The sequence below is a fragment of the Tursiops truncatus genome, chromosome X (assembly GCF_011762595.2).
Source record: "Tursiops truncatus isolate mTurTru1 chromosome X, mTurTru1.mat.Y, whole genome shotgun sequence".
Taxonomy (NCBI): Eukaryota; Metazoa; Chordata; class Mammalia; order Artiodactyla; family Delphinidae; genus Tursiops; species Tursiops truncatus.
In genome coordinates this window covers 91,022,595-91,050,273 of record NC_047055.1, presented here as the reverse complement: position 1 = coordinate 91,050,273, position 27,679 = coordinate 91,022,595, and the positions used below count along the sequence as shown (strand labels likewise).

At 40.3% G+C, this 27,679-nt stretch overlaps 1 protein-coding gene across 1 annotated transcript in view; it reads left to right on the top strand.

The window, feature by feature from the left end:
- LOC101317982 (amine oxidase [flavin-containing] A) overlaps positions 1-27,679 on the top strand; it is a 77,582-nt gene that overhangs the window by 15,008 nt on the left and 34,895 nt on the right. Inside the window, exons 2-3 of the mRNA XM_033849647.2 lie at positions 4,343-4,437; positions 14,346-14,483. Coding sequence (XP_033705538.1) covers positions 4,343-4,437; positions 14,346-14,483 — 233 coding nt within the window. The remainder of the gene's footprint in view (positions 1-4,342; positions 4,438-14,345; positions 14,484-27,679) is intronic.

The following is a 27,679-nucleotide window of genomic DNA, read 5'->3' as shown; positions in this document are numbered from 1 at the left end:
CCCCACTCACCAAACTTGTTGAGAATTACACACTAGATTCAATTTTATTAAGGCTTCAGCCTTATAAGTGAGGGTGTAAGAAGTAAAAATTTTCACTTTTCAGGAGACTTTGTTGTGGGCATATCAAGCACTTGGTATCCTTATCTGGAATATGGGGTAATGAAATCTATTCTGAAGAATGGTTGTGAGAGGCAACAGGAAAGGCACCTGAAATTGATCTGTAGGATGTAAAGTGCTAAACCAACTGCCAGGCTGCCTCTGGGGGCTGGACAGCTGCAGGTCCCACTGCTGCTGGAATTCAGAGCCACCTCTGCTTCTCTTTAGAAGAGGAGCTACTCGAGTAATTCTAGCAAACCCAAGGGTGTTTTTATCTATCTAATTGGTTTATGATTAGATTGACTAAGGGGAACTGGGAAGAAATTCAACTTTTTGCATCTTGAGTTTCTCTGCTTTTAAATACAGAGTGGTGCTTTGAGCCTAAAAATTATTAAAATCTTTTGACCTAGTAATCTCTGTTCTAAGACTTAATCCTACAGAAATAGTCAGATATAACAACAAAGATTTATGCATAAACATGTTTTTCATTACACCTTCATCCTTTTTTTTATGATGGTCAGCAGAAGAAGCCTTTGGCAGTGTCCCAGAAAGCACACTGCACCAAGGCTTGGGGACATTAGTTTGCATTTATTTAAACTGTCACGGGGTGCCTTTCTTTGTGAGCAGTTTCCAAATATTCGTTGCACACCTAAATCTTGGGTGGATGTCAGCAGTGTAAGGGTACACTGTACTTGAAGGAGTCAAAAATACATACAAACATTAGCAGACAGCAGTGCTGGATATTACGGTTTAGCCTCCCTGCATTTTAGATCTTACAGACCCAAACTCATCCTTGACTCTGGCTATGTATATTTCATACCATTCTGTGTATGAACAAACTACTGTTGTCAGTCTGGCTTCTCTGAGAGCAGACATCAAGACATAACTAGCCATGTAAGAGGTTTGTTGTAGGAAAAACTGGTGAAGAAAGGAGAAAGAGAGCAGGAGGGGGCGAGTTGTTTTAAAAAACAAATAAACAGAAAAACCCAGGGTACTCCTGTATAAATCCTATAATCTAGATTTTGTTGATTGCATCCCAGTGGTATTATTTAACATGTTTTTCTGGCCCCTAAGTATCAGATCTAGAGGCTGGATCACATTAGAATTTAGATTGTTTGCTCCTTCCCTTTCTCCCCACCCTCCCTCCCTTCCTTCCTTCCTTCCTTCTTTCTAACTACTTCATACATGGTGGTATGTGCTTCCATTAAGAGGCAAGTAACATCTGGTTATCTCTTTTTTTTTTGTCATGTTAGCAGCTGTTGACAATCATTGCACCAGATCTATTAATTCATTAGGGGTTGCAAAATGCTGATGTTCTAATTATTCCTGTCTTCACTTATTAGCTAGCATGCTTTTATACAGCGAAACCTCCCTTTGTTAGCTATTTGGTTGCCTTGAGGTTTGGTGCAAATAAGGAGGGTAGAATGAATGCCAAATTCTTTTTTGTTTTTGGGGTTTTTTTTGTTCTTTTGCAGTACGCGGGCCTCTCACTGTTGTGGCCTCTCCCGTTGCGGAGCAGAGGCTCTGGACGCGCAGGCTCAGCGGCCATGGCTCACGGGCCCAGCCGCTCCGCGGCATGTGGGATCCTTCCGGCCCGGGGCACGAACCCGCGTCCCCTGCATGGCAGGTGGACTCTCAACCACTGCGCCACCAGGGAAAACCCTTTTTTGTTTTTTTAAATGATAAGTTTGTTCCTTAGCATTCTCCAAAGGTGACCAATGAGAGGTTTTGTTTGTTTGTTTAGTATTATTATGAGTGGATTTAAGCCATTGCCTTTGTTATTATTTATTTTTATGTGTTTGCTCTTCCTTGCTGCACGTGGGCTTTTTCTAGTTGCAGCCAGTGGGGGCTACTCTTTGTTGCGGTGCGTGGGATTCTCATTGCGGTGGCTTCTCTTGTTGCGGAGCACGGACTCTAGGCACACGGGCTTCAGTAGCTGTGGCACGCGGGCTCTGTAGTTGTGGCTCACGGGCTCTAGAGTGCAGGCTCAGTAGTTGTGGCACACAGGCTTAGTTGCTCCGCGACATGTGGGATCTTCCCGGACCAGGGCTCAAACCCGAGTCCCCTGCATTGGTAGGTGGATTCTTAACCACTGTGCCACCAGGGAAGTCCCTGTTACTTTTACTTGATACTCAAATTGTTCCATCTCTAGCCAGTGGGAGTTCACCTAGGTAGGTTTCTGAGCCTTTTTGTCACACTCCTTGTGGTCTCTGTTAGCCTCCTTGCTTTCTGGTGACTTGAGGTTCCAGACCCATCTTGTACATTTCCTGCCCTAAATTTGCACTTAATTTCATTGTTCTTTCATCTAAATTTCCTGATCTCCTGGCCCAAAACCCTGGATCTCAGTGACAGCAGCCTGATTACTCATTTGCTTTATTCTACATTACATACATAATGGCCTCAAAATAATAGTTCTAATCCTAGCACCCACAAAATGATTACTGAACAAAATGTTTGCAGCTCTTTTTTGTCTTTAGGATATATACCATTAGAGCTGTCAAGTTACTGAGTTTTAAAATCACTAAGAATAGTTCCTCTCCTCAACCACTGGTATACATATTTAGGTATCATTTGTATCATTTTACTAAACTTATCCCTGGTGTCATTCTTATTTCTCTTTCACCCTAATATTCTAACATTTTTTTTCTCCTTGAAGTATGTTTATCTGTGTAGTCTGCTTCGTATTTTTTGTAATAGGAGGATAAAGATAACTAGGTATAAGATAGCATTTGAAGTGCAAAAATGTATTGATAGATTTAAAAATGTGTATACAGACATTTATTTCCTTACTCTGTGAGCTGAGAAGTCCCAGAAGCAATGATAGCCCAGTAGTGATGGGCACACCTAGAGCCCAGATCTTGATTTCTAATACTGTTCTCCAATAAAAGGAACCAAGGCTCACTGAAGAAATAGCTGATTGTAGGGCTGGGCAGAGAAAGACAAGATGAGCCTGGAACATCTCTTAATGCCAGAAAGTAAGGAAGTGCTCAAACACACGCATACACACATGATGATGCAAGTACATCCGAGGGACACAAGAGCTTCCCAGTGACCAAAGCCGAAACAATTTGAGCAACAAAATAAATAACATAGTATTGGACTATAACCCAAAGTATAAAACAACTATGTATGACTCCATAAGAATATGTCAGTGGTTAAGTAAATAAATAAATGGGAGAGAAGAGGCAAATCTCCTGTGCAGATGAATTTCAAATCATTTATGTCAATACTCTACCCTCAAGGAAGTAGGACATACCTCCCTACTTCTTAAGCGCAGGCTGTACATAGACTTCCTTCCAAAGAGTATAGCATGGAAGGGGAAAAAAAGAATAACTTTACAGTGGAGAAACCTGGCAAACATTACCTTAGCCAGGCGAACAAGATTAACATCAGTGATAAGTCATGTTGATAGCATGCACCCTTGATATAATGTTAATCCACAACACTTTCCTCTACTTTTCTGGTATTACTATACTTTTGTTTGCTTGTGTTTTGCCTTTTTTGGGCTGTACTGTGTGGCTTGCGGGATCTTAGTTCCCTGACCAGGGATTGAACCAGGGCCACGGCAGTGAAAGAACCAAGTCCTAACCACTGGACTGCCAGGGGATTCCCTTACTATACTGGGTTTAAAAATCTATCTTTTATGAAGGTTTTTGTTTATGAGTGAAAGCCTGTACTCAGCTTTGAGCCAATAAATAAAGTATGAAACATGGTTCCTGCCTTTGGTAACTTTTAATCTAGCGGGGAAAACATGATACAGCAAGCATGTAACCCAGGTATAAATGATAGGAGGTCATTATGGGGGGGTTTAAATTGAGAAAAGCACAGAGATACTGGGGACTGGTGTAAGCCAGGGGGAATTTCCAGGAAAACATACTTCTGTTTATACAATCGGGATTTCTAGAAGAGTGGCGTGATAAGGGTTGATTTAGGGGTTCAACAAATTCCCTTACATATGATTATCACCAAAACCCCCAAAATATATATTTTAAATTATTACATTTTTTCAACCAACCTTATAATAGATAATAAAATTAGCTTATGATAGATAATGTAATATATGCTAGATTATAAAATTGGTGGCTCAGTTCATCACAGTGTGCTCAGAATTTATTAGATAGCACAGTCAATGAATTGTGTCTGATACCTGCATTTATATTATATGTAGACCTGTTTAAATGTTGAATGTTTCACGTGTAGGTGTTAATATGTTCCTCGACTTTGTTTTCCTTTTTTTTCCTTTTAGGATTATCTGCCGCCAAACTCTTAGCAGAACATGAAGTTAATGTTTTGGTTTTAGAAGCCCGGGACAGAGTTGGAGGAAGAACATACACAGTGAGGGTAAATGATTTTAATACTTAACGTATAAAATCTCACACAAACTAGAGATGGGGGTCACTGGAAGTCACAGAGCTGGAGGAAATCTCAAGAGTTTATGCAGTTAAGCCGTTGGTCCTCCATAACCCTAAACTACTGCATTAAATAAGTATCTGTTCTTTTCAACAAGCACCCACCAAAGAGTGACAGCTTCTGACCTTCAGTAGCTTACATTCTAGTGAAGAAAACAAACGTGAACAAATAACTTCAATACAGCGTCATCATTTCCATACTAGAGACCTAGAGTATATAGCGTCTCAGGTGAGGTTACGGTTGGGCTGGACTTGAAGTGACTGTACGTTCACCATACACACACACACACACACACACACACACACACACACACACACAGACATACACACACAGTATAGGTTCCTTATTTATTTATCCAAGAATACACAACTTAAAAGAAGTGTGACCACAGTAAGCAGAGGCAAATGTAGCATATTTCTGTGTTGCTTTTTCCTTAGTCCTTGTTCCCTAAGAGGTGTGCTGCTCCGGTGGGGTCAGCTAGACATAAGGAAGCCCAGTTCTTGCTACATCACTGCCTTTTTATACTTGGGCTTACATCACCGTTTTGGAAAAATGCATGCTAACTGGTGTTTACTACTATTTGAAGAAATGGTTGCAGGATGTTGAAATCTGGAACTGATGAAAGTACACAGGGAAGGAGGTAAGGTAGAAAGGAAGTACGGACAAAGATGGAAGTTTTGGAAACATGCAGATTTAAAGGGGGTGCAGAGGCAGAGGAGCCAGAGAGAAGCAGTGGAGGCTGGGGAGGAAGACCAGATTAGGGCAGTGCCATGAAAATCAGCAGAGGAAAGAGAAGGGGTGATACATCGAATCAGATGCCAGGTGCATTTGACACAGGATGAAGGCTGAGTAGGGGCCCTTGTGTTTGGCATTTAGAAGGTCACTAATGAGCCCCCTTGCTAGAGCACAGAAACAGAGCGCTAAAGGCTGGAGATTGGCAGTAAGGACAAAACCAGACTGTTGAAGTGACTGGAAGGAGAGGAAGCCTCTATCTAATTAGGAGATGTGTCAGATTTATAACAGAATGGCTTATGCAGTGATAATAACAATGGGTTAAGCAATACAAACATTCAGTTATTTTACATAAGAAGAAGTCTGGTGGTAGGTAGTCCAGCCTGGGGCCGGGGTTCAGCTTTGTCATCGAATCTTTAGGCTCTTTCTGTCTTTCTGCTCAGCCATTCTTTTCCTGTTGGCTTATTGCCTAATGGTAACCAGATGGCTGCAGCATCTGTCAGCATCAAGTTCTCATTCAAGGCAGGAAAGAGCGTGAAGAGGCGGCCCCAGTCTTATCTGCAACAAAGCCTTTCCTTTACCAGAAGACCCCAGCAGACATTTGCTTTATAGTCTCATTGGCTAGGTTCGGGGCACACAGCTACCCTGAGCTGCTAGGGAGCCTGGGAAAGCAAGTCTTTAACATTTCCAGGCTGCATAATAGAAGCAGGCATGGGAAAGGGGGAATATAAATGGATATGAAATAGCCAACCAACATCTGAACTAGGATATTGTACCAGCCGTTTCAGTCACACCAAGCCAAGCTCCCCTTCTGTCATTCACTTTCTGCCTTTTTAGATGTACAGGGATGTATCATAAGCCTATTTTTACCTTGCTCAGCTCTAAGAGTGCCCTACAGCCTTGCTACTCAAAGTAACCTGTGGGCCAGCAGCCTCGGAATCACCCTGGAACTTGATAGAAATGCAGAATCTCAGGTCCTGTCCCAGACCTGCTGAATCTGACTCTGCATTTTTTTTTTTTTTTTTTTTTTTTTTTTTTTTTGCTGTACGCGGGCCTCTCACTGCTGTGGCCTCTCCCGCTGCGGAGCACAGGCTCCGGACGCGCCGGCTCAGCGGCCACGGCCCACGGGCCCAGCCGCTCCGCGGCATGTGGGATCTTCCCGGACCGGGGCACGAACGCGTATCCCCTGCATCGGCAGGCGGACTCCCAACCACTGCGCCACCAGGGAAGCCCCTGACTCTGCATTTTGATAAGATCCGTAGGGGTTGCTACAGAAGTGCTGCTCTTTGGTGTATGCTCGCTTGCTTTAAATTAATGTGAATCCAGATTAATTGCATTTGGAGAATTTGAGTACCTCCTCAGATGTAGTCCTCTGAGAGGTTATTGGTCTGGGAGTGAGGAGACTGGGATTCTGGCCCCTGTACTGGCCCGACACACTGTCATACCTTGGGTAAGTACTATTAGCACTTTACATGTCACTTTTCTCATCTGGGCAGTGAGATATAATCTAAATGTACCTGAAGCTCCCTCCAACTTCAAGTTCTAATTGAAGGCAATGTGTTGTAGTGCAAAAGAAAGATTGCATATTCTGCCTGTACCAGCTTGTTACATATGATTCTCCTGTCATTTTCTGAAAAACATTCCTTTATTTTGGAGATAGGTATTAAGTTGTCCCTTTGCCCTACTTTTCTTATCTCTAAAACCTTTTGGTTATTAAATAGGAGCATCTGTCGTGTTACGGATTTTTCAGTTAAGAACAAGTTTCTTTGTACAAGGGAAATGAGAATTCCAACATGCTTATCCCCATCTATGTTATTGTCCCAGGCTGCTTTTTCATGCTACATCATTTATATATGTCAGCACCATACAGGAACTATTGCGTATTAGGCATCATATTAAAATTCCCTTTAGGTATGTGAGAGAGGAACTCTGAAATGCTTAGAAGGTAGGACTTGACATCTATAAGATTTCAAATAAATAGAAGGGAAAAAGGGGGGGCTTTACAAAGCAGGGACAGAAATGGTATTTAATCAGAAACTGAATTTAATATTCTTACAGTTGCTTCTACTAGCACAATCAATTAGGATTTAGGGAGGAGATGCCATAAAAATTACTCTGGATCTTTAAGTATCAAAATGCCAAATTTGATATTGTCACCTGGCAACTGTTCAGATAGATCTTCTATTTGTTCAGAACTTCCCAGTTTTTCCTAGTGTGATTCCCCCATAATTTTTCAGGACCAAATTAATTAAGTTGAAATGCCTGCAAGGCTACCACAGGGTTGGTGTATTTGTTTCCTAATATAGTTGCGTGTTTGTGGCCTCTTCAAAGGCTGAATAATGAGATCAAATGCAAGATCCTAAAGACTGAGGGGCAACATAGCAGAATATGGTATTACAGTTCCAGTATCTTCATGCTGAATCTGGGGCACCTCCTTTCAAATGTTTCGACTTTGTAAAGAAGCATTCTGTAAAACGCCTCATGCTTTTTACTACTTCACTTAGGATTATTTACTTTAAATGGTGTCTGTGTTCTAAAGACATCTTTTTTGGAAACTCCCAAGAATTCGGTTACTGTCTTTGTTAAATTTTATTGGAATACTGACTTCAGTTTTGCGCTTCCTGTCTTAAAAAGGATGTTGGAGACTAGAGAAGGTTTAGAGCACAACACCAATAGTTAGTAAAAGGGAAAGTTAGGATTATATGAGGGACAGATGAAAGAAGTCAAAGGAACAGGTCACTTCTGGTATTATGGCAGAGTGGAAGCCTGATTGACTCTCCCTCTTAAAATAAAATGCTGAATAAACTATACTGTGCTGCCCTGAAGTTAGAAGTTTGCAGATCTCCTGGATGTTGAACAGACATCTCAAACTTCACACATCCAAACTGAATTTCTTTTCTTCTTCATCAAGAACACTATTCTAGGGACTTCCCTGGTGGTCCCGTGGTTAAGACTCTGCACTTCCACTGCAGGGGGCACGGGTTTGATCCCTGGTAGGGGAACTAAGATCCCACATGCCGTGTGGCATGGCCTAAATAAATAAATTAAATTAAATAAAAATTAAAAGCTTATCCCCCACACAAGAAACCATGAACAAAATGAAAGGCAGCCAACCAGTATGGTAGATAATATTTGGAAACCATCTATCTGATAAGGGGTTAATAACAAATTATAAGGAACTCATACAACTCAATAGCAAAATAAAACAAAAGAAACAGGGGCTTCCCTGGTGGCGCAGTGGTTAAGAATCTGCCTGCCAATGCAGGGAACATGGGTTCGAGCCCTGGCCCAGGAAGATCCCACATGCCGTGCAGAGCAACTATGCCTGTGTGCCACAACTACTGAGCCTGCGCTCTAGAGCCCACGAGCCACAACTACTGAGCCTGCGTGCCTAGAGCCTGTGTTCTGCAACAAGAGAAGCCACCACAGTGAGAAGCCCATGCACCACAACGAAGAGTAGCCCCCTCCCACCGCAACTAGAGAAAGCCCGTGTGCAGCAAAGAAGACCCAACACAGCCAAAAATAAACAAATAAATTTATATTTAAAAAAAGAAACAAACAAATCCAATAAACTGATTAAAAAAAAAAAGAACACTATTCCAGCAGCCTTCCCGGTAAAGGAGGATGGCAACTCCCAAAAAAACTCGGAGTCATGTTCAACACTGTGAGACCCCACATTCATTCTGTCAGGAAATTCTTTTGGCTCTGCCTTCAAAATATACCCAGAATTCAACCCTTCCCTCCACTTCCGTGGCGCCCAGCTGTGGGAGCCACCATGATCTCTAGGGCAGATTATTGCAACAACCTCTTAAATAATTTCCCTGCTTTTTACCCTTGTCCCTTATAATCTAGCCTTAGTGCGACAGCCAGAATGAGCCTTTCAAACTTAAGTCAGATCTTGGCACTTCTGTGCTCAAAACCTTTCAAAGGCTGCCCTTCTCACTCAGAGTAAAAGCCAGTGTCCTTTCAATGTCTTGTGACACGTACCATGATCTTCCCCCTTCCCCCCCCACCCCCGCCCTGCAACTTCTCTACTCTCATCTCCAGTTCTCTTTTCCCTGCTCACTCTGTTCCAGACACATTGGCCTGTGTTCTTTGAACACACCAGGCAGATTTCTCCCTTAGAATCTTTGCAGTGGCTCTTTCTTCTGCCAGAAACGCTCTTGTCCCAAATATGCACATGGATAACTCCCACACCTCCTTCAAGTCTTTTACGCGAATATCACCTTTTCTCAGAGGCCTACATGTCCCTTGTATTTGAAGCTGAAATCTTTCCTTCTCTCCTCTGCAGTTTCAATCTGCCCTGTCCTTCTCTAGTTGTTTTTTTTTTCTTTTTCACTGTTGTTATCAACTTCTAAGATACTTATTTATTATGTTTGTGGTTCATTTTCTGTCTCTTCCTACTAAACGAAAGCCCCTTGAGAGCAGGGATTTTTATTTTGTTCACTGATGTAACAGAAGTTTCTTGAACAGTACCTGGCACCTTGTAGGCACTCAAGATATAGTTGTTGAATGAACTAATGAATCCCCAAAGCAAAGTAAAAACATGAAGCCTAGGGATTAAATGAGCTCAAAATTTCACTTTCACCTTGAATGTCTGCTGAACCCTGAAGACTCTGCAATTCCACTGTGATGGCTGTATGGCATGCAGGGAACAGGAAATAAAATCCAGAACCTGGGAATTTAATAGGAAACACTCCAAATTGGAATCCCCTGTGCTATACTCTGTACATGAAAGTGAAAGAGAAATAAACCTTACCCTTCTAAAAGGGAGGAAAATAAAGCTTGCCTTCATCCATGGCTTCAATCTAAATATACACTACCTATATGGTGTGAAAAACCTTGGACAGAATATTTAAAGTGCCAAGGTGGCTGGCAGAAATAGACTTAAATCATTTCCACCCAGGCCTCAAATAACTTACACAGAAAAAGTTCTAAGGAAAATCAGCAACTCATAGTCAAAAGTGACAGCATACAAGGAAACAAGGCACTAAAGGAGAATAAATAGAAAAAATGATCCAGAAAGATTTTGCAATAGTTGAAGTATACACAGAATAAAAAATTACTGTAGCATGTTTTAAAGAAAAGACGTGCTTAAAATTAGCAGCAGGGAAAAGAAACTTAAAAAAAAGATCAAGTAGTTTAAAAATAGTTTCTAGAAATGAAAATGTACTGATTAAAATGAAAAAACTCAGGGACAGATTAAACAGTGTATTAGACATAGCTGAAGTGAATGAGTGAACTAGATCAGAAGGAATTATCTATAATGCAGTTCAGAGATAAAGATTGGAAAATACGTTATGTGGGGCAAGGGCAGGAGCAACTAAGACATGAAAGATAGTGTTATGATGGTATGAAAAAACAATGGCTGAGGATTTTCCAGCATTGTTGGAAGATACCAGGAAACCTAACAAGTCCACAGCATGAAAAAGGAAAAGAAATTCTCACCCGCACACAGAAGCTGCAGTATACCAAAGAAAAGAGATCTTAAAAAAATTCCTTTAAGTCTAAAAGTAATTTTTTTAAAAAAAGAGAAAGACAAATTACGCGTACTCTGAAAAAAATCAATAATTAGACTTATTGATTGCTGTTGAGTGACCCATCAACAGCAAAAATAGATGCCAGAAGATAAACAATATCTTCACTGTTCTGAGAGTGAAAGAGAAAATAACCAGAATTTGTTACTTGCTAGAACTATCTTTTTATCAGACTGACAAAAATAGAGAGTTTAGGACCCAGATTAGAGGAAATTATAAAGGCTGTGTTTTAAGAAGAAGGAAAATGATAACAAATTAAAGGTATGAAATTTAAGAGGAGACAATGAGCAAAGATACTGGTAAATATTTAAATAAAATTCAGCAACATCAACAGAATAAAACAAAATAACGTCAAATTTGTTGGGAGACAAATAAACCTGAAGTAAGGTACTTTTATGGTTTACAGATTAGAAGAAGGTTGATCACAGTTGATGCATGAAGGTTTTGTATTTTTCAATAGAAAGATAATATATTGATAAACTTTAGAATATATTAAGTATGCATGTTAATATAGCTAGAAAAAAAATAGGCCTGACAGTATAACTTCCAAACAAGTAGAAGAAAAACTTAAAACAAAAGGAAGAAAACCCTTAATCCAAAAGAAGAAATCAGGCATAAAACTGTTAAAGTGGGACAAATGGAAAGCCATAATAAAATAAGTAAAGTTAAGACATTTTAAAAGAAATAATAATATAAATGGGCTAAACTTCTCAGTTAAAAGGGGGGAAATGTCAGAATAAAGAAAACTCTAACCGAAGGATAGAAAAAGAGATAGTATACAAATACTAATCTAAGCTATTTTACCTATATTAATATCAGACAAAATAAGGTTTAAACAAAAAAAATGTTTCATTGAATTAAGTTTCAATACATAGTGATAAAAGACCCAGAAGACCAAACAATTCTAAACTTGTATATACTGAATAATGTAGCCTCAAAATATAAAGCAAAAATTGACAGGAATCAAAGATAAATGCCCAATAGTGTAGGGGATTTTTAACATACTTTTCTAAGTCAATAATAAATGAAGCAAACAAAGGCTGAGCACAATTAATCTTTTTCTAATGGACATGTATAAAACATGCATATTACTTAACAGAAGACTATGTTCTTTTCATGCAGAAATGGAAAATCTTTGAAAATCAACCATGTGCTAGGTCATAAAGTAAGCCTCAAGGATTGATATCATATAATCCATATTCTTTGACCACAATGCAGTTATGACAGAAAGATAACTAAAAAAATTCCAGTTGTAGAAATTAAAACATGACAAAACTTTTAGAAACATGGATCTAGACAGAAATTGTAATGGAAATTTGAAAATACTTAAAACTGCACAATAATGGAAATACTAAAATAAAGTTGTGGATGTAGCTAAAACCATATTAGAGGAAGATTTATAGCCTAAATTTTTGTATTAGAAAAGAACAAAAGGCTCAATATGAATAAGCTAAGCATGCAAGGAATTAGAAAATTAAGAGTATAAAAAATCCAAAAAAGAGGAAAAAAGAGCATAAATCAATGGTATAGAAAATACTCAATAAAGATGATCAATGAAACAAAGGTTGATTCTTTGAAGAGTCCTATTAAAACTAGACAAGTGTCTGATAAGATTTTTCAAGGAAAAGGAAAAAGAGACATCTCTAAACAATAAAAGGGATGAAAATGAAGATATAACTACTGATACAATAAACAATAAATAAATGAAAAGAAGAGGTCATGAACTTTAAAGCAATAGTTTTGAAACATATGAAAGGTATATATGATGAGAAAATATAATTTAAGAATAGAAAGAAATTTAAGAAATAGAAAACGTGAGTAGTGCTTTAACCACAAAATAAATTGAACCTGTAATTTAAATTTTTCCCACAATGAAAACACTAAGCCTAGATAGCTCTACAGGTGTGTTCTACCTAATGTTCAAAGAAGAGATTATTCTATTTATATACGAACGCCTTCTAGAGAATAGAAGGAAGTATGATTTCTAACTCATGAGATTAACAGTACTGTAATACAAGAAAACAGACAAGGGCTGGAGAAGAAAGGAGAATCATGGGGCAATCTCAGTCTCACTTATAAACACAGATATAAAAATTCGAAACAAAATGTTAGCAAAGCATATCTTGCAATGGAAAGATAATATCAGGTTATATTACCCCAGGAAGGCAAGGTTGCATAATTCTAGACAATCGATTTTCTGGAAATAACAGATTAGGTAAATTATCCCAACCCTTCCACTACATATAAGGAGACTAGACAAATTGCACTGTGTACACACACACACACACACACACACACACACACACACACCTTCAAAGCATCAGAGAGCTAACAAGATAGTGAAGAATCACTAGACCAACGTCCAGAAAACATTGACCTGCTTTTTCCCCTGGGGGTGGAGAGGTGAGAGTTTGCTGACCACTGAAGAAGCAAGTGAGAGACTGAGAAGTACTTTTCAAAAGTCTTACAAAGCTAGGGCAACTGAAGGTCAAGTCCAGAGCCCACCAAAGTATGTGTATATGGAGGGATGTGTTGGTAAACTCCTTGTGCTTTGGGTTGGACTGCGTCCTAGCACTAAGGGTGAACAGCAAAAGGACTAGGCCACGTTGCATTTCAACCTGCCTTCAAATTGTCTCAGGCACACAAAATGCAATAAAGTTATCTAGTATTGTTAGCGTCCCCAGATGCTGGGCAGAAGCAGACATAAATCCTCTCTGAGAAAGATATAATCCTCCCAGGATTCAGATAATTTCTATATTTTCTCAAATTCAGTCAGTGGGACACAATAAAAAATAATCAGGCAAACAAGGAGAAACGGCAACGCGAATTAGAACTGGTATAAACAACAAAATAGAAACAGACCCATAAGAAGTTATTACAAACACATGGAGGAATTATTACTCACCAATGCACAATTTTATTTTATTTATTAATTTTTTTACAATTTATTGATTAAACCATGGGGAAATGTGTTACTAAAAAAGCTGGGGAAAATGGAAAAGTGCACTTAAGAAGAGGAAAGTAAATTTTGGTTTATGGAGGAAGGTTTGCATATTTATAAAATATTTTTTAGGTGTATGAATCTTTTCATACCTTTTGGTACTCTTTTCCTATGATGCATTCTTCCCTGCAAGTGTTTTAAAATAGAATCAGGAGCCCACCAGTGTGGGCTGATTGAAGATTTCATCTGCTGGAAATCAGAGAATTAGGTCTAATAAAACTCTGGGTGACCCCTCCAGCAACAACCCCAAAGAAAAGCATAGAAAATAAAGCTAAATGCTTTGAAAAGGATCTAGATCGGCAGGGCGTACTACAGTGTTCTTTATTGTTTATGCGTGTTATTGCTGAATCAGCCTCACCAATAACTCAACAAATGGGATTGCTTAATGATGATTGTACTATAGGGTTGGAGTAGAGTAGAAAGATTTGCTATTTTCAGTGGCACTTTATAAGAGAGATGTAAGGCACATTTAAATTGTAAAAAGTAAACAGGGTTATTTTTTATAAGGCATAGAAACATGTTTTAGAGTTCTAACTGAAGTCTTCTGGACACTTTTTCTGTTTCTACAGAACCAACATGTTGATTACGTAGACGTTGGCGGGGCTTATGTGGGACCAACCCAGAACAGGATCTTACGGTTATCTAAGGAACTGGGTTTAGAAACTTACAAAGTGAACGTAAATGAGCGTCTTGTTCAATATGTCAAGGTAAGCCTGATGTTTTACTCAACTGACCAATAGGGGAGCATTTTATTTGGGAAAGCATTTGGTTTTGCTTTTAGTTGTTTTTTCTCAAAGCAATCATAAAAGTAGGTTCTCAGCTTTAAAGTAGTACTCTGCCTTTCTTTTCTTCTTCTCTTTAAAAAATCCCTGCGGACTCCTGGAATCACTGCAAGTGGTCATGCTTCGGATTGGTTCTCCTCCACCTCACCCACTGTGGCCCTTGAAGGCTACACTCCTTCCTTCCCCTCCCTCTGGAGGTGGGGGAGACACCAGAAATAGACCACACACACACACACACACACACACACACACACACACAGAGCCCAGGCAGCCCCTGAGGCACCTAAGACTTTGAATGGGTCATTCATCCTCATCCTTACCTGACATTTCTTTGCACACTTTGATCATTTTCTCTGCACCTAGCCATGACTCTTGGGAAGTCTAGCTCAGTTATGCAGTTTCCTACTGTTTAAACAAGAGATTGTTTAAACTCTAAGTGCTGATATCCACTCAAGAAACAGCAGCTGTTGCCCATGTTATTCTTTCTTACTGAAGCCAAACATGGAGCAGCTGGAGTCTGGAAATGTGCCTTGAGAAATCAAGTTTCCGATCTGACATTGTAGCCCATTTCCTGGAACTAGAGTCATCAGGACAGGGCTTATTTACTCATTCTAATGCCAGGATTCCCACACCAGTAACCACATCACTTCTCAACAGACACATTTAAGCCTCCACTCCACCGCAGCGATCATGTGGGTCTGGCATCTTCAGGGCCTTTCAGAGCAGGGAGTGAAAGATACTTGAAGTATATGCACACCGATGTGCAATCAGGGAGATCAGGAATCTTGGGAAACTCTGATAGCTGATCTGGGTTGGTTTGGGATGCTTGGGAAAGTCTGGCAGTGAGACACATGAAAAAACAAACCAGTAGCCTTTAGAAAAACTAGGTTCAGAGGTCAAGGGAGAAAAGAAGAAACTACAAAAGAATTATACAAAGTGTTTATGAATGCTGGCTTCAACAGGCCATGATCAAAAAGGAAAAACTCCTTTGCTTCCCCACTTTGTCATCTCTGCACGGCATGTTGTTTACCCAGACTAGTAAGTGATAACGAAGGTAAGAGTAATAGCAACTAACCTTTATGGAGCACTTTTACCTGTATTATCATATTTAATGTAGGGAGAGAAACCAAATCCTTTGCACTCAACTGCTAATTAAACAGTCATATAAATTCACTGTCTAGTCCAACTGGGAAGCATATGAGTCTGATGATTATCCTGGAATCTGAGCAAACTTATGCTCTACTTTACAGAGGAGAAAACTGAGGTTCAGTGAGGTAAAGTGACTTGAACAAAGGTATAAAACTAGTAATGGTCTGCCTACCCCCTGAGCATACGCTCTTCATGAATTTTAGGATTTACTTACAAATAAGCACATATTTAAGATGCTAAACACTGTTCTTTTCATTTAAGACAATCTCATCTAATAAAAAGATGAAGAATAGAAATACTTTTAGGGAATTCCCTGGTGGTCCAGTGGTTAGGACTTGGTGGTTTCACTGCCGTGGCCCAGGTTTGATCCCTGGTTGCAGAAGTAAGATCCCGCAAGCCGCGCAGTGCAGCAAATAAATAAATACTTACCATTAAACCGTCCTCTCACATACTTTACCCTGCCAAGGAACACATATTTTCACCCAAGGTAGACAGCAAAGTTAAGGTAAAAAACTAGTGCATCAGTTAGAGATTAATTTATTTTATCTGAATAAGTGCCTTTCTTTTAGTGTTTCTAATAAATCATATCATTTCTGCAATGAGAAATACTCAGGGTAGTGGATGTTTTTATAATGACCAGGAAACTAGAAAGTGAGGAGGCCAGATTAGGGAAAAAGCAGAAAGATATTCATCTAACTATTCCAGGTAAGACTGATGATAAACTATATAGCAAAAAATAATTCCACTTACTTAAGAATATCTCAACTCTCACTGTTCTGTTCACTTCTAGGGAAGAAAAGGCATTTTCCCCCTGGCATGATAGTGGATTGGGTTAATAGTGCAAATTGTTTTTGTGACACTTTCTGCATCAGCTCTCGTGACAACCCCAGCTTCTGTAATCTAATACAGTGTATTCTTTTCTGTAAATAACACTGAAATGAAGTGGGTGAATCACTGGAAGATTGCCACTGTCTAGTTAAACCAAGCCATATTCTTTATGATCCAGATTGCTTCAGGTCTTAAATTTTCCTGATGTGCAGCCTTAAAGAATGCTTCCATTGTTTCTTCTGTCAGCAGGCTGTAGTGCATCCAGTTTCAACCTACTCTAGGATGATTTTTAGTGTTCACCAGAGAACTATTCTTGACCTTTGCTAGATCGTGTTTACAGTGCAAGTTTTGACATGACTATGTGACGTTCCAAGCCTGAGCCTCAGAAGCACTGGGGACCGATGTTAGGTGGTGTTTTCCAACCTGTCCCTTCCCCCAGAGACTAAGTCTATCTGCTTCATTCTTAGAAGGTTCATATGGTTGTGCTAAATTCATTCACTGTTTCAGTAAGTCGTTACTGGACCATCAACTCTGTACCAGATATTGTTGTAGGCTGGAAATACAGTGGTGGATACATGATCCAAGTTTCTGCTCACATGGAGCTTGCCATCTCAAGGGAGGAGATCAGTAAATAAATAATATTCGCTAACATTTCTGCCTTTATCCTTCATGGATCTTGTGAATAGAATCTCTATTCTAATTCTGGTTTAGTAGATCCTGATTCTCATGTAATAGGGTTCTTGACTGGTTCCTACAGTGAGCAGGTTTTATGAATGTTGTGAATTCAATATGGCTTTATTTCGGAGACTACATCTGATTTGTGAAGTTAATATAAATTAATCATGTCTTTAACCTAAAAGGTGGCTTTGAAGTGGTGTCAGCTAGATATGTTTAAAGTGTTCTCTATGGATTCTTTTCTTTTGGAAGGTGTAAAGGAAGCAGGTATAATAATTACCAGAAAAAAAAAAAGGAAGCAGGTGGACTTGAATGCCTCTTGCATCGATTGATTGATTACTTGCATTAGTAAAGAAGATGCACCATCATTACGATCGTTTTATGAGTTAGTTTCATTGAGTTGTGGAGACTTAAGTTTAGCAGTGCCAGGTCTTGGAGAAGAAGAAAGAAATACTTGATTCCTCTTTTTTTTCTTTCTTTCCATGGGTTCCTCCAGATCATAATAATGCAGGTAGGGTGTCAAGAGGGAGAACACTGCCAGAGATGGAGCAAGGCATTTTGCAGGAACTACTTTAAAGGAGACATTGACATTTTCATGCATTCTCACTTTCTCCCTGCTTTTCACATCCTCTCTAAATAAAAATCAAGACTATAAATATAGACCACACATTTGTTTTTAGAGAATGGTGTGATAAAGATTTATTTAAAACAACATAGGCTTTCCTGATAGTAACAGCTCAGCAAGCAATTTTTCCGAGTATTCGTTCTGTTCTTCCCACAGCCATTTACTCCATGTTTCTATGCCAACGACTGAAATCACAGGCTTTTCAGAACGTGCGTGTTCTGGAATACTAAGTAATTTTTTTTGTTGTTGCTAAGAGGTGAACTTTGTTTTAGCCAGTAGGCTGTATTGAAAGCAGAGGATGTACTTTTTATCAGTTTGTCTTAATGCTTCCAGATATAACTGCGTCTTTGACCTCTTGCTTCTAATAGGGTGTTTCCTTTGGATTCGGGACGATATATTTTTAAGCTGCTTTTAACACCTTTCCATACCAACTCATAGAACTCTTTTCTTTTGTCAAAGAAAATTATACTTTCACTTTCAACCCCTCTCAGTAGGAAACTCAAGAAGCCAAAGGTGTTAGGCTCTTGTAGGGATGTTGATTGTCGTGTCTTTTTTTTTTTTTTTTTGCGGTACGCGGGCCTCTCACTGTTGTGGCCTCTCCGGTTGCGGAGCACAGGCTCCGGATGCGCAGGCTCAGCGGCCATGGCTCACGGGCCCAGCCGCTCCACGGCATGTGGGATCTTCCCGAACCGGGGCACGAACCCGTGTCCCCTGCATCAAGCAGGTGGACTCTCAACCACTGCGCCACCAGGGAAGCCCTCGTGTCTTTCTTTTAATCACCTAGATCCATCCCTCCTGGCTTTGTGCATTGGTGTTGCCTTCCATCTGTAATGTGCCTATACCTGTGTTACATTTGAGCTTCCCAATGATCCTTTGAGGTAATAAGCATTATTTCTCCCATCTTACAAATGAGAAAACTGAGGCTCAGAGAGATTAGGAGCCAAAGTGAGGCTTTCCATCTCTTGAGCCCAGTTTCTGTGAGTTATATCACATCGTTCCTTATTCTGTGAGCAGAGTTGACTTGTGAACCCCTTTAATAAACTGCTCCAAGATATGACAAAAATCACCTTACCCCAACAGGCTTTGGAGTCCTAAGATGCTACTTTAGCTGTAAGGGCTCCTGTGGACTCCAGCGGTTGGAGGGGAGTGGGTGTGCCTAGGAGTCATACGTGGTACTGTTCACCAGTGTGGCCTCTTCTCTTGTATCCTGAGCCATAGATCTGGTCCCCCTCTGGCCTTCAGTGAGCGCTTGACTCCTGAGAAACCCTGAGGCCAGCCCAGTTAGGCTCAGCAGGCTGAAGAAGACGGATTCTATTATTGTGTTTAAATACTAAGGCTAGAGGTCTGGGGCATGGCTTGGAATTGTTGGCTGTATATTCTTTTTCATAAGTGACTTATGTAAACTTAATAATCAAAGTATGATCTAGATAAGAGTATTTTACTTTATGCCATTATACTCTGCCTGGTTTAAAAAAGAAAAAAAGAGGATTTAAAGTAATTTGTATAAGTCAGAGTAGAAGATGAAGAAAGACAATTAGGTAAGGACAGCCAAGTGGTAATGGGCCTGTGTTCATGATAAAAAATTCTTTGTTGATCATAGAAATGAAGTAATACAAAAGGGATTTTTTTTCTCTAAACTATAATTATACGTAGGATTTTAAAAGCAGAGAGACTCAAAATGTTTATATATTTTCACTCTAATCTATCAAGTATTCAGTATAAAGATATATAGACATAGCTTGTAAAAAACAGTTGCTAGTAACTTCCATTCTTTTTTTCTCTCCATTTTTAAAAGACTTCATTTACTTCCTGTGGATCATAGGAAAGCTTAATGACAGAAATTACTCTTAAAGCCTTGTACTGTTTAGAAAGCTAGGTCGGCATTAGCCATTTTCTCTCAAAGGCTCCTTTCTTTTTCCTCTAAACTTTCAGGAGTAAATCTCAGATTTAGTTTCTAGAGAATGAAGTTTCTACTCAGTTGAAGTGACAGCCCACTATATAGCAAAGTCAGGTTAATGATTCAATTTTCCCCTTTCATTTATTTTTTTTTAAATTGTGATAAAATAGACATAAAAGTTACCATCTTAACCATACTTAGTGGACAATTCAGCGACATTAAGTACATTCATATTGTTGTGCTACCATCCACAGAATGCTTTTCATCTTCCTTTCATTCATTTTTAATAGGAAGTAATTCACTACAGAAGGCATTTTCTAGCCATTCATTGAGGACTAGTCTAAAGTCACCCTCCTGCCTTGGAGTGGCCTTCACTGGCAGCATAGAAAGGGGATTAGGTCAGACACAAAGCATTTCTCTCACTGAGGCTGTGGAACTTTTCGATCACCTCCTCAAGTGGGGCCCTGGCATTTTGGTTAATGGCAAAAAGAACCCTGTGAATAGAATGAAACATAAAAGCAGCTTCCTCAAGAGAAACTGCTCTAGTCTCTGTGATTACGCAACTCCTAGAGGTTCTGACCTTTCAGATTAGAATGTAGTTGCCAGTTTGAGGTTCATATCGCCCCCAGGCTCCCCCATCCTTGCTTTCTACTTCCTCCCTCTGTAGCCCCTATTCCCACCTCAGAGCACACACCCAAATACCCCAACCAAAAGCCTTAATCATAAACTTTTGCAGAGTAGCCTTCTAATAGTTGAAACCTTTAAAAAACCCCTAATGCCCTATGAATCTGTTACCAAACGCAAGTTCCAGGGCCCAATGCACAGTGAGGCCAAACAAACTGAAACGTCGGAGTTTGGGGCAGAGAAAGATTGATGGCAGGGCCAAAGAAGGAGAATGGTGGCTCATTCTCAAAAATCCTGAACTCCCCAGTGGTTTTCGGATAGAAGCTTTTATAGGCAAAATTTAGAGTGAGGGCTGCAGGGTGTGTGACTTTCTGCTGATTGGTGGGTGGTGAGGTAACAGGGCGGTGCTCCAGGAATCTCTGTGCTCAGCCTGAAGTTACCATCCTCCACCTGGGTGGGGACCTTAGTTCCTGCAGAAGCACTCAAAGATATTGTTGTGTATATTCCTTGAGCAGGAACCAGGACCCTGCTTTCATCGCTGCACTATTGTTTCTTTTTTTTAACATATATATAATTTATTTATTCATTTATTTTATTTTTGGCTGTGCTGGGTCTTTGTTGCTGCATGCGGGCTTTCTCTAGTTGCAGCATGCGGGGGCTACTCTTCGTTGTGGTGTGCAGTCTTCTCATTGTGGTGGCTTCTCTTGTTGCAGAGCATGGGCTCTAGGTGCACAGGCTTCAGTAGTTGTGGCACACAGGCTCAGTAGTTGTGGCTCTTGGGCTCTAGAGCGCAGGCTCAGTATGCACTATTGTTTCTTGACTGCTCCTCCTTTGTTTCTGCATCCCCCTTCCTCCCCTCATTAGCAACTCTTTGAATCTGCCCTTTGGAACTTAGGGAAGGTCTAGGAGGCTGAATGAAGCCTATTTCCTACGAAGTAGAAATGGGGCCATGGAAAGGATTTGTTACAGGGAGGACCCCCACAGGGTCCTACTCAGTTTCAAATCCCATATCTTGTCCATTCTGGGCCTCCTGAAGAAGGGAAGTTGTCTTGTCCCACTGACCCTGCCAGAAAGTCTTTCCTGTCATTGCCCTGTCCTGCCACTTCACAAGATCGATGCTACTATATAGCCTTCTGTCTCAGGTGTGGACTCCAAGCTTTTTCACTTGTGTCAAATTCAATGAACGAATACCTTTTGAAAACCTAGTGGATCTCAGAGTTTTAGGGACAGTTATTCTTACTTTAGAGATAGGAGAAAGTTGTAAGAATGCAAGTATTTGGTTCAAGGTCCTACAGAAGTGAGTGAGAAAGAGACAGAGACAGACAGACAGACGACAGACAGATGTGAAAGCCTAGTTGATAATTAACCTTAGCAGACACAGAACTTGGAACTGAAGAGAGACAAATAATGGAAATAATGTTGATACTTTATATCTGAACAGCGCAGTATTGTTTTCATAGCACTTCATTTTTTTTTTTTGCCTTGTGCTTGGGTTTAGTGCAACTAGAAGAAGAAAATTCTAGGTGGAATCACAGAAAATTTGAGTGTTAATTATAGTTAAATGTAATCAACACTTTGATCCCAAAAGCTGTTGAACTGGGTCCTTTTCATTTAAAAGACTTTACTCATATCAGGTTTTTCACACAAAGAAAATAATTACCGAACTATTAGTCCATTTGCTTTCATTCCCATAGCTCTCGTGTAATTTGTCAGACTCAAACGATACACAGTGAACCTCAGGCTGAGATTTAATTTTGTGTGTTTGCCAAAGTACCCAGTGTCCTAGTTTCCATAGCCATACCCAACAGATAAATGTCTCTGAAAAAAGCGTCAGGCTTTAGAGACATGGGAGGCAATCACTACTGGCTCACACTTCCTGACCAGCAGCAGGTGATAAAAGGAAACCCTGAGACACAGACATGGGTGCAGTCACTTGCTAATCTACATAATTATTTGGGCACACACCCAAGAAGTCCTGAGTATCTGTGACTTTCCCGCAATCTGTAGTGTATTAAAAAATACTTTTCTGATGTCCAAATGTTGGGAAGATTGTGCTAAGAATCTTATGGCTGCTGGTCCACCCTCTCTCCCGGTGCAAGCCCTTATCACATCTCTACTATTGTGATCACATGAGCCATCACTGAGGTAACTCCATCCAGTAGAGGGGCAGGGCTGCATCTACCCAGTCACTGGGATACACAAAGTGAATACTCTCAGTTAACAGCCTCTCTGGCAAGAAGTTTGCTTTGCCCTGGACCCTCTCCACCTGCTCTGATGTATTTTTCCTCTATACTGCCCTGTTCCAAGGGGGCAGAGCCCAGACCTGAGACTCAGCACAAAGCACTTGCAGTTTTAGCTAGATGTACAAGTGATTTTGTTGCAGGAAGGGGGACTCCTTCCAGGGCCCGAGAGTGAGCTCTTGTCTAACACTCGGAAATGAATTGTCCAAGGAGACACACATGCTGGCAAAGCAAGAGACTTTATTGGGAAGGGGTGCCTGGGTGGAGAGCAGCAGGGTAATGGAACCCAGAAGAACTGCTCTGTCACGTGGCTCGCAGTCTGGGGTTTTATGGTGATGGGGTTAGTTTCCGGTTGTCTCTGGCCACTCATTCTGACTCAGGGTCCTTCCTGGTGGCGCGTGCATCGCTCAGCCAAGATGGATTCCAGCGAGAAGAATTCTGGGAAGATGGTAGGCCATGTGGACTGGCATTTCCTCTCTCCTTTTGACCTTTCCCGAATACTTCTAGTTGGTGGTAGCTTGTTAGTTCTGCCTTCCTTATTAGGACCTCCTGCTGTAAGATAACTCAAGCAAGTGGTTACTATGGTGCCTGGCCAGGGCAGGCGGTTTCGGTCAATGGTTCCCCTAACAACTTCATTTGATTTCTCCTATTTGACTCAGTATTGTGGGATGATGTACCCTTTTGTGCAGGAGAGGTATGTGTGAGAATTTATTCCCATTTGTAGCATTTGGAAAATATTCTGGTTATTGTAGGTCTTCTTTCTAGCCTATGTTTTCCTGTGTTCTCTCAGGCCCCTACCAGTGCTAGCCAGAATATGAAGAAAGCATGCCTAAGGGAATATTTTCCAAGCAATATTAATCCCAAAAGTGCTTTGCGAAAGAGGAGGTTTGTTGGTCAGATAAATTTTGGAAGTGCTCCATATTCTAATCCTATCTTTGAGAGCCAAGATGTCCATTAGCAAATTAGGAGTCTTATGAGGACCAGCAATTTAAAAAACAAAAGCTGTTGAACTATAAACCAGGATTCCCCAGATTTATGACCATGGAACTCATCTTCATATAGCACCCAGAAAGATCAGAGTGAGAAATGCAAACATAGAAAATGGTTTTAGGGATTTAGGTTCCCTAAGAAAGTGAGTCTCCCATCTTTCTCTTCCCTTCACACCTTACACATAGTGCATTCTAGTAAATTTGATGGTAATATTGATTATGACTATTTTAGAAAAGGTATGCCTGTGAATTGATATGGAAAAATCAGTGCAAAATTGGCATTCATTCGAAGGTCTTGTCTGAGGCGGGAAAAGAGGGGGTCATTTGTGTAGAAAGAGAGCAGACCCTTTCTGGGGCCTGGGGGAACTAGATGTGATATGAGATGGGCTATAAAAAAGCAAGAATTCCACCCTTCTTTTTATTCCTTCATTTAATAAGCGTTTCTTAGAACCTTGGTATTTACAAGGCAATGTAGGAAATGAGGCATAGTCCTTCTCAGGTGTGTTGAGACTAGTCCAGAAGGTAAGACATGTACTTAATTTCGTTTAATACATTGTAGAAAATGGCAAAGTGCCATGGGCAATGAACAAAGTGCTCTAGTGCATCAGAGGAAGCTGAAGTGGTTTCCGACCTAGGCAGCTAGGTGAGATCTTTGGGACCATGTCTCTCTCATATCAATATTCACTCATGCCTACAACCTCCAGGCCTAGAAGCACATCCTAATAGGCTCTCGATGGAGGATCCAGCTCAGTGGCATTGCAGGTCCAATCTTTCTAACATGGAGACTGAGGCACAGAGGTAGGGGCCGGGGGAGCCTGAACCAAAAGCATGGAGACATGAACTCTGCCTCTGCCAGGTACCAGCTGGGTTTAAACACATTACACACACACACACACACACACACACACACACACAGGCATACCTCGGAGATATTGCGGGTTCGGTTCTAGACCACTGCAATAAAGTGAATATCACAATAAAGTGAGCCACACAAATTTGTTTCCCAGTGCATATGAGAGTTATGTTTACACTATACTGTAGTCTATTAAGTGTGCAAGAGCATTATGTATTAAAAAAAGTACGTACTTTAATTTAAAAATTTTTTTTGCTAAAAAGTGCTAACCATCATCTGACAACACAGGATTGCCATAAACCTTCAATTTGTAAAAAAAAAAAAAAATACACAGCATCTGTGAAGTGCAGTGAAGTGAAGCATAATAAAACAAAGATATGCCTACTGTACATCTACATATATATTAAAAACTTAATACATATATAATGTGGACCTCTGAATATCTTCAAAGACATAGTGAACTTGCTAAATTTATCAAAAGCTGTCCAAATGTACCGCCCTGTGATGCATCTCACTTATTATGATCACAAGATTTTACCTTGGAGCAGTGAAAAGCAAGAGAAATCAGACATGGAATCCAGACATAGTAAAATCAAAAATGTAAGGAAGAAGAGTAAAGTAACTAAAAGATTTTTTAAGAAAAAGATTTAAGAGGAAATAAATATTAATGAAGAAAATGGACAACCATAACAGAAATCATCATTTCCTTTAGTCTTTTTTTTTAAGTTTTAAAAAAAATTTTATTTATTTATTTGGCTGCGCTGTGTCTTAGTTGCGGCATGTGGGCTCCTTTAGTTGCGGCATGTGGGCTCTGTTAGTTGCAGCATGCAGACTGTAGTTCCCCGACCAGGGACTGAACCCGGGCCCCCTGCATTGGGAGTGCAGTGTCTTAACCACTGGACCGTCAGGGAAGTCCCCATTTCCTTTAGTCTTTTTTGAAGTTTAATAGAGATAAGGACTAAAAAGAAATGGTGTAGGTATTTTTATTTTTACTTTTCTTCATTCAAATAATTTGACAACATGCATAGCTAAATGAATAAGAGGAATTTTATACAAACACTATAATGTGATAAGACCCAAGCTTTAGTGAACATTAGGATTACCTGGGATTTGTTAAAAACATAGATAGCCTGGCCACACACCCCTAATTTAGTAGGCCTGACGGCAGGATCCCCATACCCTGCACCCTGAGTTATTTTGAGGCAACTTCTGCTACAAATCCAGGAATCTTGCAAATGGAAAGGGTAGGATTCCAGAAAAGTTAGTGATACTCACTCACATTTATATGTTACTCTACAGCAGGGTTTCTCAACCAGGGCACTATTGACTTTTGGAACTGGATAATTCTTTGTTGTAATGGGACTGTCCTGTGCATTGTAGGATATCTAGCAGCATCCCTCACCGAGTTGTGACAACGCAAACTTTCTCCAGACATTGCCAAATATAACCTGGGGCGCAAAATCACTCCTGGTTGAGAACCACTACTCTACCGGGACCAAAGCCCCTTCATTCTCACTAGAGAGTGATACTGATCTTTCTAGATCAAATCTGGTAACAGTGAAGAGTACCTTTCCCTAAAAACTCTAGGTCCCCAAAGAAAAAGTTCTCAAAATGGTCTGTCCACCTACGCTCTAATGTCTCAGCTATTCCACTCAAGTACTATACACATCAAACACCAATACCAACTTATGTAGACTTCGGTATAAGACATATTTCCCCCCAGACTCTCTATAGGAGTGTATATCACTCAGAATATCCAAGGGATCTCAATATAGCACTTTACCAACCTCCAGATATGGAGCCTGAAGACAGTGTTATAGGAGGGAAGGGAATAAATGCCAATAAAGGGTTAATGAGTTGTTACAGCTGTGGGCAACTGAGGCTCAATTCCCCCTAGTTCTCCCTGAGGAACTGTGTGGAATGTGCCAAAGAATTGCCCCATGAAGAACAGAGAAGCTGAGATAATTTATCCTTGTCCCTCACTGGCTGGGATTGCCCTTGTGTCCCATGTTGAATGCTGACCGTTGGGCATCTGCTGCAGAGTAAGCTTTAATAATCAGGTGCGAGATGATCCATCCTTAGGATAATCAAAGTCCAGTGAGATAAGCAAAACTATTAAAGGATTTATTATAGGGATTTGGCCTTACCTAATTGTGGGAGGCTTTGTAAGGCTCTTGTCTTTGCATCTGATGCTGGAGCTTGAAGGGCAGGCAGTCAGGAAGGGAAGATAGATGTATGATGGAGGAAAGCAAGAACAACCTGCAACCCACAAGCGTGAGCTGGAGTCCAGGTCAGTCTTTGTTGCCTCTGATCTTGACACTGTGGATGTCTTGCAGAAGCCAGGACCCTTCATCATAGTGCTAAATACATATACCAGGCCTAGAAGTTGTAGAAGCTGAAGGAGGATCCCAGAAGGGTGGAGTAGTTGCAGGCCCAGACGCTATCTCATGCCATGAAAATCAGCAATAATGTGTGTGAACTACAAAATGAGTGGCTCCTTCACTTTTACTCTCTAAATTTCCCATAAGAATCTCTCTTGTGACCCTAACCAGAAATATATAGGAAAGAAAACTCTGGGAAATCCAGTTCAGCCTGAACAAGTTGACACAGTACAAAGCCATCACACCATCTGTTTCCACTATCACTTGCTCAGTGGGCCCACATACAAAGTGGCCATGGCATCAAGGACGGAGACAATGTATGGGCTCAACAATATGACCTTCCCCTCACCAAGCCAGATTTGACTTTTGGCTATCATTAGTCATCAGGGAAATGCAAGTCCAAACCACAATGATATACCACTTTGCATCCACCAGGATGACTGGAATCGACAAGGATATGGAGATATTGGAACCTTCATACATTGCTGGTGGGAATGTAAAAGGGTGGCAGCTGCTTTGCAAAATAGTTTGGCAGTTCTTCAAAATGGGGTAGGAGAGAATGGAGAGTGACTTTTAACGAGTAAGGGTTCCTTCTTGGGGTGATGAAAATGTTCTAAAATTAGCTGTGGTGATGGTTTCACAACTCTGTGAATATACTAAAAAGCATTGCATTGTACACTTCAAATGGATGGATTATAGAGTATGTGAATGATATCTTAATAAAGCTGTTAAAGAAAAACAGCCGCTCATCCTCACAGTGTAATATTTTCATCTTTTTTCTAACTGCCTAGTTCTCCTGAGTTAATGGCATTTGTGAAAGAGGAAAAATATTTTTTTTCAATGCCCTCTCAGTTATCTTT